The 19379-nt window shown below is 37.2% G+C and overlaps 1 protein-coding gene across 5 annotated transcripts in view; it reads right to left on the reverse strand.

Annotated features, from left to right (window-relative positions):
• The window catches only part of LOC104152957 (homer protein homolog 1), a 127767-nt gene that overhangs the window by 68526 nt on the left and 39862 nt on the right, over positions 1–19379 (reverse strand). For all 5 annotated transcript variants that reach the window (XM_068926443.1, XM_068926445.1, XM_068926444.1 and 2 more), the window contains one exon: positions 6072–6228. Coding sequence is in view for 1 of the 5 variants with exons in the window: in XM_068926442.1 (XP_068782543.1) it covers positions 6072–6228 (157 nt within the window). In the remaining 4 variants the exon portion in view is untranslated. The remainder of the gene's footprint in view (positions 1–6071; positions 6229–19379) is intronic.

The following is a 19379-nucleotide window of genomic DNA, read 5'->3' on the forward strand; positions in this document are numbered from 1 at the left end:
TTGTGTAGCCCTGGAGCATGGCTACCATCAACATCAATTTTTTGTCTGAATGCTACTGGGCAAGCCTGAAAAATTTACAGCTAAGGAGCCAATTAAGCTCACAAATAGCTTCCAATGTGTATACGCTGATTCTCAGTTGAGGTGGGAGAGAGGAGTATTGCAGGAAAGCTCAGAAGAACACAGAGTATTGCAACATGTAGAGAGGCAAATAGGCAATGCAGCACAGGGGAATTTAACAAAACTGGTGTCTTCTACAGTGGCTTTGCCAGCTCCGTTATGCTCTCATTCAATTGGAAAAGCAAATCTGGACTGAACTCAGGATATCAAACAGGTGATTCTCTTTGATCACTTTTGCCTCAAAATGCAAGTTTGAGCTACTATTGTGAGCAATTCCTGCAGAATTTTGGAATGCCTGAAAACTTACGTTTGAATAAACACATCTCAACAGGTAAAGGGTATGATTTGCTGCATTAATAGAGACTGGAGAACCATCTCCAGCATTAAGTGTCCACAAAGCTTCGCATTACTTAGTACAGATTATCTCTGGAATTTGTACTATGGCATCCTACTAACCTAATAGGAAAGGGCTGTCAAGGCTGCATACAACAGAAGAGAACACATGAGACAGTGGAGATGAACAATTCTCTTGGAAAGGTAGTGTGCTGCAGCTCCATTTTTCTTATATGCTTCTTGTCCTCTAATGCACTATCAGTGCTAGAAGCCCTCCTTTTGAAATAATCTGATGGAAGCCCAAAACAGAACAGTGCAAGTTCACCTAATGCTTTTTAAATAGAAGTGATCACTACTGTCTATCTATCTCTCACCGTGGAAGCTGCCAAAATTAACATGTTTGGAATGAACTATCCCGGGCATAGCATAGAAAACTGTCTTCCTCACAGCTCTACAATGTTGCTTGCTCGCTTAGGCACTAGTTCCAGCCATTGCTTGATTAATCTAACTAATGCCACAGATTTGGGACTTCAGGTATTTGTCACAGATGTAACCTTCCTCAGAAGACGACTTTGAGGACAAGGACTTATAACTGTGCAACAGGCAGGTTTAAAGCCTGGAGGTTTACAGTCTACTGCAGTGACGGTGGCTTATCTGCTTGCAGATAAACCCAGAAGAAAACCTTGGAGAAACCAACCAGTTTTCAGCTGGTCACTGTACCAGTGACCATGTGGCTGGCTGCAGAAGAGAACCCAGGAAGTGGCTGCCTAGGCCAGAAAGAGCTATCCGTTTTGACAGCAGTCTGCATTTAGGTTGGGTTACAGCAACTGCTAGATTGCCTCCTTGCTTTTGGTAGGACAAAAACATTTTAAAAAAGTAATTGCACTGAGAAAGGGCTGCTGCTGTCACCCTGCCCTTTATTTTCCTGCAGAGAAAAATAAGGAGGCTCCACTCCCATGGAAAGTATTACTCCAGAGATAGAAGCTTCTCACTGTGAAGATTACATTCATATTCCATTGATACAAAAAAGAATTCTTCCTTACAAAATGAGCATATTTAATGAAATCAAGACCTTCAGCTCTCTCTAAATTAAAAGCATTAGTATGCTAGATCTCTTATGCATTGAATTATTTATGCAATACAGTGCAATGCTAAGAGGTATGCTCTATACTAGTGTCAGCTACTAGTTTTTGAAATACTAGTTGAAAATAACTAGTTGAAAATACTAGTTTTTGAAACTCGTATCTTCAGCTTAAATTTTTTAAATTAGAATTTATAATTCGATCTGTATTGTCTACTCATACAGATACTGTTTTAACTGCTCTCCTCTACGCAAGGAGATTTCACTGTTGAGTCACCAGTATAAGAAGTGTCAGATATTTCATCAACTTTTAAGAATCTTGTTAGTACAAATGTGCAAGGATATCTTAAAAACAGAACAGAGTCAATCTGACAGGCAGACATTTAGCTTTTGAAGAAAACTGATTTTATCATCTCTAAATTTGGTTGGAATAATAAAATAGCTTTCATGTTTTCCTTTCAAATGAGTTTAGCTATGAGAAAATAGGGCACATATTTAAGCTGCTCTTTTGACTGACTGCACAACCAGTAGCTGAAAGATATGCAGTAGTAGTTGAATATGATTTTATCTTGTACTAAAGATGATGAAAATATTAAAACACACACTATCTTTGAACTACTTCAAAGGAAAAAAATCATGAAAGACCTAGGTTTAAAGGTCTTTAATGTGTGACTAGTTTATTTTACACAGTTGTTAAAATGTAAAGATTTTCTATTGCAGTAACACTCATTGGTGACTTTTGGCTTACAAATCATGCATGCAGCTCAGAGAGCCTACAGACTGGAAAACCACTCTTTTCTACAATCTTTTTTTGTTTTAGATGAGCACAAATTCTTGTATTTTTTCCAGTATTGCATTTGTGATAATGTTATCAGAGAGTTAACTAATAGTCCAGGAGCATCTTCTTTCTTTCCTCAGAGGCTGCCAGAGATTGAATGGAGAAAAGAGAGGGACTATGGGAATAATCTTAATGTCTGTCTACAATGCTAGTGGAGAAATAAGGGGGGCTCTTCCATTACACAGGAGAAAGACACACTAAGATACTTTTTTCCAAGAAGATATGAAATGACTATATAATTAATGAGAACCGAAAACCTTAGCAATAACCGCTCAATGTTCTCATGTTGTGTTACATAAGAGATTTTATTTTTCAGCCCTCCTAGAATGGGGAGAGAAAATTCCTAGAATGGTATGAGAAAAAGGTTGCATAAAAGATGTTTACTCAAGAGGTTATAGAAACCAGCCTCAAGTAACATGAAATTATTCTTTTACATCAGGATTTCCCTGACATGGGCCACAGGGATCAAGATACCCTATATGATTATAAAATATGGCCCATACACTGAACATCTTATGATCCTAGAACGTGTTCTGTAGTTAAGTTAGAGGAGAAAGATGCACTTCTTAGATGGATGCACTTCTTGCATGAGGAATTTTAAGAGGAGACCGTAGCGTCAGAGAACAACATCACACAGAGGCAGGATCACAGTGAATAGGTTTAAAAAGCCCATATCCTATGTAGGAAAAAATAATACTACTCCTCTTTGGAATTATTCCTCAAAGATCCATGCAAGGACAGTTAAATTTATCTGCATTGCCAGCATTCACAAGAATAACTACTAGTCCAATGGCCCTGACCAGCTATGCTCTCTTTTACATAAACATCAATAGGTAATTAAGATTGATGGAATTTATACAGTTTTGAGAAGGACAAGGCTTTATGTTTGGCTGCTGCCTCAATCAGTTAATATTTTATATTTATACTGTATTATACAATAATATAATATATTTAAATCTATAATAATATAGTATATTTAATTCTTGAGGCTATAGAAAGAATAAGGAGAACTTGTTTTTATAGGAGCAAATCAACCTCAGTCAGGTGGAAGAATATAAACCTTTTACTTTGCTGCATACATGATGCAGTATGACCTGCCTCACCTGAATCTGGCTCATGAATAAGGAAAAACATACAAACAAAAAAAAGCCCTCTCACAAAACACACCAAAGACTTCCACAAGCAAATTCAGGTCGCAATCTGCAATGTATGGTAGCATCCTTCAGAGAAGAGCGAAGATCACGTCTTAAAAGTTTCTTTTCTTTTTTTTTTTTTTCCAAGAAGAAAGATTTATTGATGCTCAGAGACAATCATTACAGAAGTTAAAAAAAAGAAATCACATGTAGCTTGTGTTCAAACCAGGACCAAAACTATGTAGCTTCAAGATATTTTCTGAATGTAACCAAACTAAAACTTTTCCAGTTACCAAGTCAGAAAAACAAATTTGTTTAGAAATTGACATGGAGAACAGCTCTCATAGAAGATCTTTGTACTTTGATTCATAACACTCAGCTTCCTGCAGAGGAAGGATTATGTAAGGCCTCCTTATTCTCTTCCAGGGCTGCACAAAGTAAGCTAGGAAAGTTCTCTTAATGCTCTATCATGCACCCTGAAGAAAGAGGAAGCACCTAAACAGGAGGCAAAGTAGGGGATAAAAATGTGATTATAATCTCAAGTATTTCTCTCTCAAACATGCATTACTACAGTCTATATAATAGACATACGCTTGAGTTGCCATCACTGACTGTACTGCTCAGCACCTGAGCAGTAGTAAACGAGCAGCCAAGTGCACTTCATTCTCTCCAAGGTAGAAACCCAGAGGGTGCAGTAAACCCCACCATCATTGAGGATTTCAATAAAACATAGTTGGATCATACATCTATTGCCACTGAGGCAGGCACATGAGAATTGCAAAACAATAAATATGGCTTGACACATTTTTTGGCAGGTGGCAACATGTAAATTTGAGACATTTTCAAGACAAAATTTGTTAAAAAAAGTCTTTCTTCAGTTCCATTTCAAAATTCAAAACTGGGGAATTAAATTGCATAGCCTTTTCTCCTTTGAAAATTTAACACCACTGTCTCACCAATGGACACTACAAGGCATTGCAGGCTCAGATGCCAGTAGTGTTATTGACTGCCAACTGTATACCACAGAGATGATTTGGATGCGTTCTGAACTTAAGAATGCTTTATATTTATATTTAGCCCTTCATACACACAACATTTGATATGCACAGAGTTGTTAAAGATGGTACAAAAAAATTTCTCTGAGAGTTATGCTGAAAGTCTGCTAAAACTCTTCCCTAGCACTGAGGTGCCCTAGCACTTCACTTATGTATACCTCAGAGCAGTGTAATGACACCTAAAACAGTGGACCTTAATCACGATTGAGGTCCTAAATCTCAGCTAGATACTGTTTTCTTCCAAAATATTATGTATCAAAGTTGTAGCAATCAGAGAGAGGAAATAGGAGAGAGATTGCATTGTCTTCATAAACTGCCAGTAGTGCGATAAATGCAAAAGAAATGCTGCAGTAGACAAAGAACAAATAAGCAGATAACAACTGCTTAACAACACAACTCAGCAACCACTTTGAAGGAGTTGCAGCTTTAGACAAAGGCAGAAAAAAAATTGGTGGATATCGGAATAAGGATTTTGTGAACTGTGCAAACCAATTTTAGTACTACAGATTACAATTACTATCCTTGATTTCATAGAGCATCTTGTCTCAATCCTGAAGTCTTTTATAAACAGGCACACAAAAGGCATTTTAATTATTTGGCAGAACCAAAAGCCATTTGAAGGAAGGCTGGGAAGGAAAGAAACAAAAAGTCAGAGTTAAATCTGGCAGAAAAATTTTGTTATGTTTTGATACCAGAGTCTCAAATCACCTGAAGTATCACCATATAGCGATCTCTGACAGAAGATTCCTACATAAATCTATATGCTAGAGTTTTTCCTTCATTGTTTAAAATATTCTGAATATTTAAAAAAAAAATGCTTTTCAGCTTTCAGTAAATAGCCAAGAAATCTCTGTGAATACTGCTGTGCTCTAACAGAGCATTTCAGTTCCAACCATCATGAATTGATGCATCTCCAGGAGTTGTAAGTAAAAAAAACTTCTGAAAGGATTAGAGCTTTTGAGTATGCTTTGAATACCTTTAACGCCCTTATTTCAGAGATTTCTGAAATGTTGTTTGTTCAGCTAGTTTTTGTACCCACTTTAAAGACTAAAACAACCTCCACCCTCAAACTGAGTTTTGATAAAAGCTTGCCATGGCGAGCTTTATTAGGAAGGAATCATCACACTCTACAGGAAAAAACTGGAAGATTACATAACAAAGCAGGATTTACTAAGTGATTATTGGCATTGAACAAATGTCCTTCAAAATGCTGAAACCAATAATCAAAAACAAAGATGAACAGAGATTCTTGCAACTCTACTTGTAATTTTTAGCACTCCTCACAGGGAATGTCTTTTTATCAAAGTAACAGGCCATCACTAAAGTTCAGTAAGAGTAAACATGAATGCATGGAAAACAGCATTTTCCAGGGAACACTTAAACATCTTATAAAGTGATCTCTTTCTCAGATAGACACTCACAAAAGCATCTGAGAAGATGCATGAAGGACATCAGACTGGAAAATAGTAACAAAAAAATCAATCAGGAAGCAAGTTCTCTGAAACAGAACTTACCTTTGAGCCATCCAAACTGATTATCCTGTAGACATTTCTTGTGCTGTCATAGAAGTAGGACACAGTAACAGCATGCTTGCTGGTGGGAACCCAGTTCTTCTTAGTGTTTGGGTCAATCTGGAAGACATGAGCTCGGGTGCTGAAGATGGGTTGTTCCCTGAAGGGGAAGAAAGTAAAGTGATGAATCTGATTTGGATGTAATATGGTTGCGCACACGTGATCTGTCAGTTGTGCTTATTGGGATGTACACACTTCACTTTGCACGAAATATTCTTCCCAAGAACATTATGTGCTGCTGCATACAGCAGATAAACTGCATTAATATAAATATGCAAGCAAAGTGCAAGCCTTCTAAAGCAAAAAATTAGTGCCCAGCTGTAGAGTCAAATAACGACAGACATCTCTAAACATAGATTCAGCACTGATCCATTACCTCCTCAGCCCCCACCCTCTGTCAGCTCCTTTAAACTGACTATTGTTAACACACGTGAAACTTCAACTGATTACATTGCAGAATGCATGCGTCTTCAAAACCTTATTTTCTTTAAAACTTTTTAATATTCAGAGTATGCAAATCAATCTTAGATCACAATCTGAAACTAAACTGGCTGATTCCATATAATTATGCTAAAACTGACATTCATTAGGGTCAGAAGATTCACACCTGAATGTTTTCATAGAAAGACTCTAAATATGTATAACCTACCTGGTTCAAAGTTAACTACTTAAGGAATCAAGTTATGTAAGGTAAAATATAGTACTTTAGAATTTACAACTTATTTTTTCCCCATGATCACAAGGAAGATTTCTATGCACTACTATACATCTAATAGTATTTAATATCACTAAGATGGTTGTAAGTTTAAATTAATTAATTAAGCTACACTTTACTGGCAAAGAGTATGGTGCATGCTTCAGGAAACATTACTGTCAAATCCCCAAGTCTTATCAACCCCCAGAATTTTAAGATGGGTTAAGTGCAGGTTTTTGAACTATTTTGCTTTCTCCCTTTTCAAGGATCTGAAGAAACATATCCTTTGCCCTTGCCCTTCTATTTCAGTTAAAGTTAACAAATAGTTTTTAACATATTTTTCTGCCCAAAATGTAAGTAAAAGAAAAGTTTATGATTTTCAATGTTCCTAGTCAAAAGGTTTCAACTTGGCCTCATTTCAAAGGGGTATATGTGAACTCACAGAATCATCTCTACTACTTGGCAGCAAGAAGAGCCAGGACCAGCTGCTTTCAGAGGCAGAATATTATTGAACTGGGAGCTAATGCTCCTTGAAGCCCACCTGCCAGAAGATACAGTGTTCTTCTATGTTGGGTGTTAGGAGGAGCAATAGGACAGATATAGAATAACGCTGTTCCAGTGAAAGCTGAAGGAAAAGGAAGGAGGGCGAGGGTGATCAATATACATGCTAGTCCTGCATACAAATGTCACAGTGCCCTCAGTACCAGCTCATGTTCTCCCTCTGAATCACCAAGCTATGTGAAGTTGGGTAAGCATTTTCTTGATCCCAATCTCTTCCACGTTTGCAAAAAATTATGCTCAGGTGACTCTTACAGCTCTTTTGTCTAACATAATCTTTACACTAATTCTTATCGCTCTTCTGAGTCTCTACACTTATTTCAATCATACTTAGTTCCTGTCCTCAATATTAGATATAAACATGTTCCATTTACCTCTCAGTTAAGCATATCCAAATGTAATGTAATGCATATTACCACAGTGCAAGCAATTCTGTAACACTGGAAAGTTTAAGAGCCCATCAGAACAAAAATTTTAGAAGCCTGACAATTGTTTGGATGAAGACTGACATTGGGAGAGGAAAATAAAGGCCCTGACTACATTGATTAAAAAGACAAAAAAAGAGATGAATCCAAATTTTACATATGTAGTTAATAAATACGCATTTGACCCAAACTTCTATTCAATTCTATCACAGTACAGGATATCATACAACTGAGACTTTCAACACACCACAGGCCAGAATTTTAGTATGTAAAAAGTAGACCAAAAATAGGTAACTAAAGTTAAATCAGTAAAAGTTCAATCGTTCGATCCGGAGTTGCTGCTCTTCTGTGCTTCCAATACAAAGATCTTCCCTAGTCCTCGCTAAGCATCCTCAATTTGTTTAGCTGGATGGCCTACATATGCCTGCTGATTGCTCAACAGCAGTTCTCAAAGAGAAAACGTAGTGCTTTGCAGTTAGGTATAGAACAGCATTAATAAAGCTTACTTGCACTGTTTTTACTGCTTTCAATAAACCAAGCTCAAGTGTTTTCAGGTCTAATTGAAACTACAGGTTTGCTAATGAGAAGCTGTCTACAGTCTGTGGCAAAAAGCACAGTCCCCTCCGTAGTCGGATAAATCATGATTGTGCCTATTTACAGGGTTAATCAGGAGCTTTTTCCTACAAGGATGCTAAACTTCAGATATCCTCTATGGTACAACAATATGAAATAGGTTTTGACATTTGATGATGAACACTTATACCAATTATTTCTTCAAACAAGTGGAAGTTGCACCTGCTATGTCCATAGGATGAAGTTCATTATAGAATCAGTCACTGACTTGCATTAAAGACCTCCAGAGCTACTGTAAAATTGGATCACCTATACTTGTCTACGGCAACACACTACAAAGCTACCTACATTTTAGATTTACTAAAACATTCAGATACAAACAGAAGCTAGTATATAAAACAAACACAAGATTTACAGCTTCAGCTAATCAACCTTCATTCTGAGGCTTTTTGCTCTTCCATCATCCATGTACGACACCGCACCACTGCCCTCCTAATCCAGAACCACCTCAATTCAGTTGAAATTAACACAGTTGAAATCGTATTAGTTATATTAAATGGGAAAAGAGTTTCCATTTTCCCTTGGTAAGCGTTCAGACACGCATATTTTTATATATTTACATATACATATGTATACATATTTAATATTCTTGCCGATATGGATGTGAGGAAGACGTTTTCAATAAGAAAAACAATCCTGTAAAAAACCTGCCAGAACCTTACCTTTCCCTCTCAGCATTCTTTCACTACTATGAAGAAGCATTTAATACTCATTAAAAGATAGCAATAAGAACTAAGAAAAGAACTAATCACCAATTACAAAGAGAAGTCATCCATTTTTCTGGAAATATCTTGATATTTAAAAATTAAAAAGAAACTAATAGATTTACACAGTAACACAATTTGGCTATTACAAATATCTGCTAAAGTATAGCAGAAAATTAAGGCTAATATGCTGTTCTAAATTCACTTAACTCTTCAGCAGTATAATGGCCAAATATAGAGTAAAAATGAGTAGTTGGTGCAATGCCTGGACTTCAGTGGTCCTGTGAGGACTAAAGGAAGATGGTAAGCATGACACACAGCAGGTAAAATCATCAGTATTTTCCTATCATTCATTGATATGTGAACAGTCCCAGGCTAGGCTTAGGATAAAAGCCTAGTTTCATTTTGACGCTTCAACACACCACTTCCAAAAAAAATGCAGACTAATGAATATAAGTATCACAGGGTTCTTTTACCCTTATCTGAGACTAATTAAAGTTTTCACAAAAGAAGCTTAAGTTAACACAGAAAGTTAGAAACAACTTTCCTTGCTAATCCATGATTAATGTTTACTTTAAAAAAAGGTATCATTCTTTGATGTGCCTGGTACATCCACATCTTGCCAAGGCTAGAGATAAAAACTACAATTCTCAGCCAGATCTCCTTCCTCCTCTTACTTCTTTTCCTGCACTGTTGTTTACCATGACTTCTAAGTTATTATTTTTGTTGCTATAGTATCTACAACCTCTCATGGTTGGAATCCCATTGTCTTAGTTATTGTTAAAACAAAAAGTCCACTCCAAAGAAGTTATGAACTTCTACAACATTAATTTTCCAGGAGCTAAAGTTTTGACCAGTTGAAGTGTTTAGGCTTTAGGAAATTTTTAGGAAATATTTAGGAAATAAGATATTGTGCACTACTTAATGGCAAAAAAAATACAGGAATACAAAAAAAAAAGATTTAGTGGTCTGTTCCTATTTTCATTTCTATGAAATTAAGGTTTTGTTATGGATCATCACCAAACAAGACCTTGCTGATCAACCACAAGACAGCTGCCAGGCTTGCTGGCTTGATCAGCTTTAGTCAGCTCTAACACTTTGCTTTTCCAAGTGTAAATTGTAGCCTATACACTTTATACTTTATCACTTATTTATTTTTAAAAGCCTACAATAGACAATTTGATGCTCAGTATTGTATATTTTTATGAAGGAAAGGTTCAAACCTGTAACAGAATGGTTTTTTTAATCCTATTTCTCTCCCCAGCCTGTAAACTTTATTCCTTCCTTTCTGCCTTTGCCCACACTGCAAGTATGTTCTATGCTCTGTCTTCCATTCTTCCTCTCCTCATTCTCTCTAGTCTTACATATAAACAAGCAAGTTTCAAAGAATGGTACTAATACATAGCAAGGTTTGAAATAATTACAATGCTAAGTAGTTACATATCAGACTTTGAAAATACTAAATAACCTTAGACGTCACGTAACTTTACAACATAAGGTTAAACCTTCTACTGAATTGATGAAAAAGCTTCTGATATTAAAGGGAATGTAAATGAGCAAAAGCAGTGCTGGACTCCCCTCTTAGTCAGGCCAACTAAACTGTCTAATGATGATACTAATGTTAAATGAACTTTGAGTTACAGCTGTTTTCAGATTTTAAATTAACTTAGTAGCTTTAGTCCAGTGCATGGGACATCACAACATGCTATAAGTTATTGCTAAAGTTAGAAGGGTTATTCTTGTCTACTATTGGGAATGATACTGTGATGGGTGCTTCAGTTCATATGAAAGTCCCTGAAAAATATCTTGCAGAAGAAGACTCCAAAGCAGTGGTATTATTTCTAGTTAAGGCAGGCAATTATGCATTTGGTTTTGGCTATGCTGACCTTAAATTATCACATGGATAATTAAGAATCAATGTCAGAAAAACAATCCAAACATAGGGATTAATAGAGGCAGACGGGTCTGTAGAAGAGGAAACAAAAAGAGAGAATAAAGATATAACAGAAAAACTGTGCTACCCATTCCAGTGGAAATCTAACAGTCAACTTCATATTCACCCAATTTTACACTTACATCATTTTGTTTCATCCTAAAGAGACAGCATATTATATGGTTCCATGCTCTGTTTACTCAGAAGAAGTTGCTAGTGATGATGGCAACCCCTCTCCCTCTTCTTTACCAAGGATTTTTAAAGTATTTGTACAAATAGCAGAATTAGTAGAGCTTGGTTTTAGACCAATTTGTATCTCATGGTTGAATCTCCAGCATGCAACAAAAGGGCACTTGCACCCGAATCCTTCCTGGCCCTTGGGTCAGAGTATCCAACCCAACAGATTCTTCTGTGACTAACAGGAGTTGAGTTCTCATTCTCTCAACAAGCCCACTAATAAAGCCTTTTTGACCCAGCTCTTCATTTTCACAAAACTCTCAGAAATCTATTATCTTTGACATGCCAACGTCCCTATAAAAACTGGTTGAAATTTGAGAGTTATTCAGGCAGAACAGGGAACAGATGCACTATATTTACATACCTCAGAAGAAACTCCAAGTTCTTAAAAAAGAACTCACAACATTTTATTATGAGTTAAGAAATATATTCAAGACTTATATGTATACAACTAGGTGCAAAGAATACAGTTTTACACAAGCTACATTAAATTTGATACCTATGAGTAGATGGAACTCCAATGAAGTCAGTGATGTCTGACTTTCATCAGCAGAGAAAGCGTCTACTCATGACTGTATGCATTAACAAATAAAGCTTTGCATGACACAGGAGACATGTCAGGAAAGCCCGTAACTTCAAAAAGCAGGGCAGGAAAGATTTTTGGCATGTGATCCTTTCTGATAAAGTTTTGGCACATACAGTGATGTGGATGGCACCTTTTCAAGCATGTAATCCTATAAAATAGTCCATTTGGTAGAAAAATTATGTACTGTATGTGTGCCAATCTCAGTTGAATGCTTGAGGAGCCCATACATTAGACATTTCAGAAAGGGAAGGGAGAGAAGAAAGTCAGAAGGGTATCCTTCAAGCATGCACTGTAAGATGACTGCAGACAGCACATGCAATTTACCATCATAAAATTGCAAGAGCTACGATTACCATACCTAGGGAAAATAAGGCTCATGTTTAAAAAAAAAAAAAAAAAAAAATCAAGATTAGGAAGAACAATGAGAAAGCTCACTTAAACTCACTCTTATGAATGGAAAGCTCAGGCAGAAGAAGAGATCAGTGAAGGGTAGCAGCTACTGGTAAAATTTAGAATAATGAAGAGCTTCTTCCACAGCAGAGATTTTAAATTAACTGGAGCACAGCACAGACATCACAATCTTGCAAATTTAACATTAACAGCAGGGAAGTTAGCAGATTTGCAAAGCACAGGACAAATCAATGCCTAGTTTCCCACTTTCAACACAGGACAAGAGAAGCCAAGCACAGTAATTTTATTGTAGTGATGGAAGGAGAGAATATTGCACATGCCTGCAAGCCCAGGCACAGGAGAATGGAGTGAGTCTTAGCCCAGGCCCCAAGTCATTTGGCTTTGATCTTTGCCGCAGACTTATCTTCTTGTCTCATTGCAAGTCATTCATTTGACCCAACTGCCTCTTCCTTGGCTCCCTCCCTCTTAGAAAATACGCCTTTCCCACCTATTTCCCCAAAACTTCTCTTAAGGTATCTGACTGTGAAACCCTACAAAAAGCAGGGACAGGAGTCCCATAGACAGCTGTCTCCTTAGTATTATTCTCTGATACTCTTTGTCCTACTCACTTTCATGACCTCAACGTCACACTTTTTCACACACTCTGAATAATGTTTATATGTGTATGTATGTATATAATGTATGTGTGTATATGTATCTCTCTCAAAGATATTTCCCACAAAGTATGTTAAACACCTGCTTACATTGACACAAAAGTAGTACTGGGAATTATCTCAGATTTCTTAAAGCACTAAATAAAATGCACACACAATTCAAAACAAAGTTATCTGCTAGCATACTTTGAGCCACACCAAGGAAAAAGATTTGCCTTGAATATGTTGTAGGAGGAGCAACCTCCTCACTGCCCCCTTCCCCCCCCCCCCATCACCAGTCACAGAAGATGCAAAAATACCGAGAAGCCAAGAGCTGTCTTTTGTCTCATCTCCTCTTGAGGTGCCTAACATTAGGTGAAAGAGACTTTGACAGGTTAATTTGAAATTTATGAAACTGATGGAATAAGTGACTTCAGTAGGTCAGTGTTAACTTCACTGTGTGCAACAGATGTTTTCAAGAGCATTTCTTTTTAATTCCCCAAGCAAGTTTGAAGTAACAGTAGAGAAGTTTTAACTGAATCTAGTATTACTATTTCTCAGAATAAAATGACAATCTGAACGGCAATGTTCCACTGATATTCCTTCAAACAAGCAATGGACCAAATTCATCCTTGATATACTGGAATCAGGTGGGTATTACTAGATATGCTTAATCTCCAGATCAACAGCAAAGACTTGTGTTTTGCTTTCTCACAACTCATAGAAAGCAAAAACTGAAAGTAGTTTGATTTTGCGAGTATGCACATTCTTTGGAGGAGGAAAAAGGACAGACTCTACAGCATCCAGCAATAAAATCCAACGTTACTTTGATGCAAGTTGTTACGACACCTGTAACTCAAGCATTTCATTCTACTGTCTAGGTGGTATCTCAATAGTTGTTTGTTCTTCCATTCTAAACCTCAGCCACAAGTTATACTCTTAACTGTACGGAACAGCTTGTAGCCTAGCACTGCTGTTTGCTGGGGCTCCCAAGACTATAAAGGCATGTCTACTTAGGTTTAAGAAGTACAGCCTCCAGTAGGCCCTTGAAATTCTGGCAATATACACTGAAGTATATTTTCCAGATAAGAAGTAAATGACTATATTCTGAATAAAATAGATCTAGATAAAAAAATCAAAGCTTATATTCTACAGCAAGGAAAAAAGGAAGAAAAAAAACTTTTAGTTTCTTTGGTGTAATGCCAGTTAATGTGGATTTACCAACTTCACGGCCTAGAGAGTATTAAAAAAAAAAAAAAAGTATCTCTAGGATATGTAAGGTATACTGCTAACATAATAGAAAAAGGAAGAAAAATAGGTAAACATCAGAGTTGCTTTCACTTCTATAATTCTGGTATTTTTTGAAAGGTCCAAACTAGAAGAAATGCCTCTTCTCCATTGCCCCCTGCTATCCTGTGCTGTTCAAGTGGGAAGACGATCCAGCAGAACCGTTTCTAGAAAAAAGTCACACCAAGAATTTATCACTGACTATGAAAGTTTCACTAATGACTGCATGAAGTTCCGTATCTCCAAGATTTTATGTTGTGACCTTCCACCCAAACGTCAAAAGATCACTTTCACATCATGAACCAAGTGAGAGCTTTACAAGTCAGATGAGAATAGCAAGGGCATCAACACGAACAAGCACTCCACTTTAGTTTCATTCTTTTCACTTCAGTCTATTAAGTTATTCCAGGGGTACAAGCATCTCTTCAAAATTTTTCAAGGTTCCCAAGTGTGCAAGTAAGTGGACAAAGGTATCTCTGAACTACCTTTTACCTTAAATTTGTTCTTAAATTACAAGTTTGGAAAGAGTTATTCAGCTTTTAATTACTTAAAGGCCAGCTAAAATATATTAGGATGTATTTCGGGGTAGTATTTTCACCATAAATTAAGTAATCATGATAGCAAAAATTGATCCAAGGTGGTATTATATCCCTGGATTTTGCTCTGGCCAAAAATTCTTGCCAAGGAAGTCAAAAGATGAGTCCTATCTCTGTGACTACACAATTAAGTTTAATATGTTATTTTTCACATTTAGTCACTAAAAGTGTTAATCAGAAGTACACAGGAAAGAACAGAATGTAACGTCAGAATATATTCCATGAACTCAGAACCCTAGAAGGACAGACACTAATGAGACATTTCTTAAACTAGTTTAAGGTTAATATTCCTGCAGTAGCCCTTACATACAGTAAGCCACTCTAAGCTGCGTTTGAAATAAGAAACAGGCAGGCAATGGTCTGAAATAGTTGTTTCCCTCCATTCTGACAAGTTGCTTTTCCACACAGTAGACTTGCAACAAAGACAAACGAGAGGAATGAATCCTAAAGAGCACAGTGTAGGAAGGGAAGAAATAATGCCATTCATATCTGTCACGAAGAAAGTTTAGAAAGGTCCAAAAGCAATCGATAACCAGGCTTTTTTAAATCCCTCTTTGATTATCTCTGTACAGAGGCAGTCTTTCCTTTGCAATCTACATCTAAAATCTCCCATGCAATGGCCCTGTTTATCAATCAGATTGTTCTTACACCGTTCATGCAAATATTTTAATGGAGAACAAAGCAGCTTAACTGTTAAGCTTGAACTTCCATTGTTACTTCGCACAGCAATTTAAACACACAGTAATACAATGAATGTTACATTTGCTCCCCTCTCCCAACAGTTCTCTTGAATTCAAAAAGATATTTCCTCTCGTTGAATAACTTGAGTTTCAGCAATCAAACTGATGATCTTTAAAACCCAGAGAATCCACCCCAGGAGCCCACAATATCTACAGTCTTCAGCAGACACAGGGACAGTAACTGCAGCCTTCAGAAGCTATAGTTGTAAGAAATGGAAAAAAAGAAAAAAGAAAAAAAAAACTGTTAACAGCAGAACAAGCACTGTTTTCTCCAGAATAAGAGCACAAAGCTGCCCTGAGATCCAGAAAAGCTGCTGGTGAGCCAAAACTGTGCTCTGCTTTATGAGCAGGTAAAAAAAGCAGGCACAAGCAGAGCTTTCCCTCCCAGGGACCCAGAGGAGGAGCAAGGTTCCACCAAGACAAGATTTTTGGTTTACTGCAATTTCCAGAACACATGTCTATTGCAATCAGGTACATTTTCCTTGTCACATTGCACAAACAGCCTAAAATTAGTTCATGGACTCCCCAACATCTAAAGTTCACTGATTTCCTTCACAAAACTATTTCCAGTGTATGAGAAGTTGCTGCCCCTGCCAAATGAGCAACTGGACCAATGGATGCCGACTGGACAAGGTGAGAAATCAGCCAAACGAGATGGGGCGACTTTGACGTTGTCACTGAGCCACAGATGGGAAGGAACAGCACACTGCAAGCACACAAAGACTTTTTGATGTTAATCATATCGTTCGGCGAGCTATAAGGGTCATAAGACAGCAGCGGTAGAAGAGCCACCCACATTAGCACATTCAAACAACTGACAGATTGAAAAACACTGCTTTTTCCTGACATGAAAGCATAACGCTTTCCAAAAATCAACACGCTGTTCTCAAGTTTGGTTAGATCAATTCAGTTACCATCATGAAATCCTTCATGATGGTACCACTGACTGGTGTCACTGTAGGAAGAAGGAACCAAGAATAGAGGATTTGCACTGGGACATGCTGGAAGCAAAGCATTCAGTCATGCAAAGCACTGAAATTACATAGTGGTAATCTTACATTAGCTTAAGTTCATAAAACACTGACTAGTTCAATATACAATGTAAATGCAATATTTTCTTAGTTGACATTAAATGTGATTTTGTGCACTCTATCACATCTCATCATTGCCTATGACAAAAACTTTTGTTCTGACAGCTGTATTTCATAGGTATGTGGCAACAGAGACAAAGATGGCGTATTTGGCAATGAAGAGACAGGTGAGGATTTTTGGAATAAAAAAAAGGAATAGAAGGATAAGATCACAGAATAAATTAATTAATTGTGTCAACTGAGATAATCAGCAATTACTGGGTAAATAGTAATAGTACTTCAAAAATGAGCATTCTTAGATAAAGTTAAACTTAACTGACGTTTTTTCAGATCATCTTTGTGTTAGAGAGAAAAATATTCAAGCAAAACTAGGATTAGCATTAGTTAAGTACTTTGACAAAATTTAGTTACTGCAGCAAACAATAGATTTCTCAGCAATTTGTTCACAGTAGAAAAAACAAACAAAAATACATGTTCCCTGTTTATTATGAGTCACCTGGAATTTGTCTCTATTGCATTTTGGTATCAAAATTTTTCCTCCCTTGACATCAAGGTTTTTAGCAAATCACACTTGCATTGCTTCTCACCAGTTTCCTTTCATTACCCTCTTATCAGCTTTAACCTTCCATTTGCTTCCTTGTACATCTTCATACAGAAACGATCAAACCTTCTTATCACTTCTCACCACATCAAGTAGTCCATTTCGCCTTTCTCTTCATCTCCAAATTACTAATTTTTATATACATTCTATGTGAAAAATCTGTTTATTCTAGCAGGCTTGGCACTTGCCATTCCTTTCATTTCTAGCTTAAAAAACCCACAAACCCTTATTTAACATTAGGGAATGCTAAATGTTACCAATGAGTTCTGAAAGATGTTACACTTAACACTCAGAAATACACACATTGAACTCACTACCACAACCTGCACTTTGACTACAGATATCTCAAAGTAGAAGTTACACTTTCACCAACACTACTGAAAGTATTAGAACTCACATATAGAGCAAGAAAAATTAACCAGACTGAATAAACTTTCATTTCATCACTATCACCATCAACTGATTTTCAAAACACTCACGTTTCCCTCCAGACTGCTACAGCAGCATGCTAAGTTTCAAAAAGAATCAATGGTCCACACCACAAGATGAAAACCAGTTTATTTAATTTGTATCAAGGAATTGAATTAAATTCCTAAAAATGTAAACAAATTAATGTTATATTCATAACTAACAAATCAATTTGAATCATTCCACTGAGCACTGCAAGAACTATAAACCCTCTTTAATTCACTTTGAGTATGCTATTACCTCGCCAGCAAGTCTCTCCCTTTTGATAACTTACAGCCTACTAAGCACTACAGAATTTAGGAAGCAGTAGCTGCATCTGTATTGAGCCATTACTGGAAGTAACAGATCTCTGTTTCCTTGATTGTTCACACCACATGGATGCCAAATAGGCTCTGAGACTCCTTCTATGGCAGGACACTCAGATCTCACCCCTGACAGGCCTCCGGAGCAGTTTGCTCATCAAATCACTAAAGGCACTGCCCTAGGACAGCTCTGAATCTTGTGTTCTCAACAACATGCCTTGCTCTGTCACTTCACTTACCAAAGTAACGGCAAGACTCTGTCACAGCCAGCATATAGGACGCACTGTTTTTAAAATACACTAGTAGACCACATTAGACCACACACTGCATGGAGCAAACGATGCCCTGCACAGCCTGCTACAGAGGCTGAAACGGGCATAGGTATACAGGCCCATGCAGTAAACGTCAACTAAGAGATTATGCCAGCTATTGTGCCATGGGGATGGGTCCTAACTGCTGGAAAGGTGTAGTCATGCCTGGACTGGACTGCCTCACTGATCAATATGACAGAGGGAAGAAGAACAATCCTTGGAGCATGCTGCGAGTACACCAGCTATATCAGTACTACCCTTGGGTATTGCTGACTGATCAATGTAAAGAAACACTTATTCAGTGGTTGCTCAACCTCTTGCTTTGACTGCACCAGTGGAGACCAGTAAAGATAAACAGTATCATGTGTTAGCTGTACTGTAAGTAGTTATCACCTCGTTTGCAAAAGATACTTTAAGGCATAGTTCATACTTCAGAAAAGTCACCTACCATGTCTGTAGTTCTAACCCCAGGTTATCCAGTAGGTATCAGGACTTTACCCACATGCAAGTTACTTTACTGTTACTGGAAGTGTAATTGCAGGACAAAAATCAGGTTTCAGGACACTGCCTAGCATTTTGCCAAACCGACCAACATAATGCACACCAGACAGTGTGTGCAGAAGGCCCAGCTCAGCTGCTTGTGTGACAAACAAAACTGGAATTTTCTTATCAATATCCATAGGTGATTAAAATTATCTACCTTAAGACCTATACTTAACAAAACAATTTAATTCAGGCAGTATTCAGGCAATAAATATTTGCTACTACAGTTAAGAAAAGTGTCTGATCAGAGACCAGCAACTTCCTTGTTAAGAGCTAGTTAGTTATTTCACTAAGTATTGCCTCTTTTTATGAACAGGAACTACTTTCCTTACATGGCACCTGAATGAACTGGTAGGGCTCAAAACACTCAAAACTATATAGGAGCCAAGAAAGAAAAACACTTCCCTCCCCTACTCCTTTGCATAAATATCTGAATAGATATTAAACACAAGATAAAGTCCTACTCTTGCTATATGCTTGAAATAAAAGTGGCCAGAAA

The sequence above is a fragment of the Struthio camelus genome, chromosome W, assembly GCF_040807025.1.
Source record: "Struthio camelus isolate bStrCam1 chromosome W, bStrCam1.hap1, whole genome shotgun sequence".
Lineage (NCBI taxonomy): Eukaryota > Metazoa > Chordata > Aves > Struthioniformes > Struthionidae > Struthio > Struthio camelus.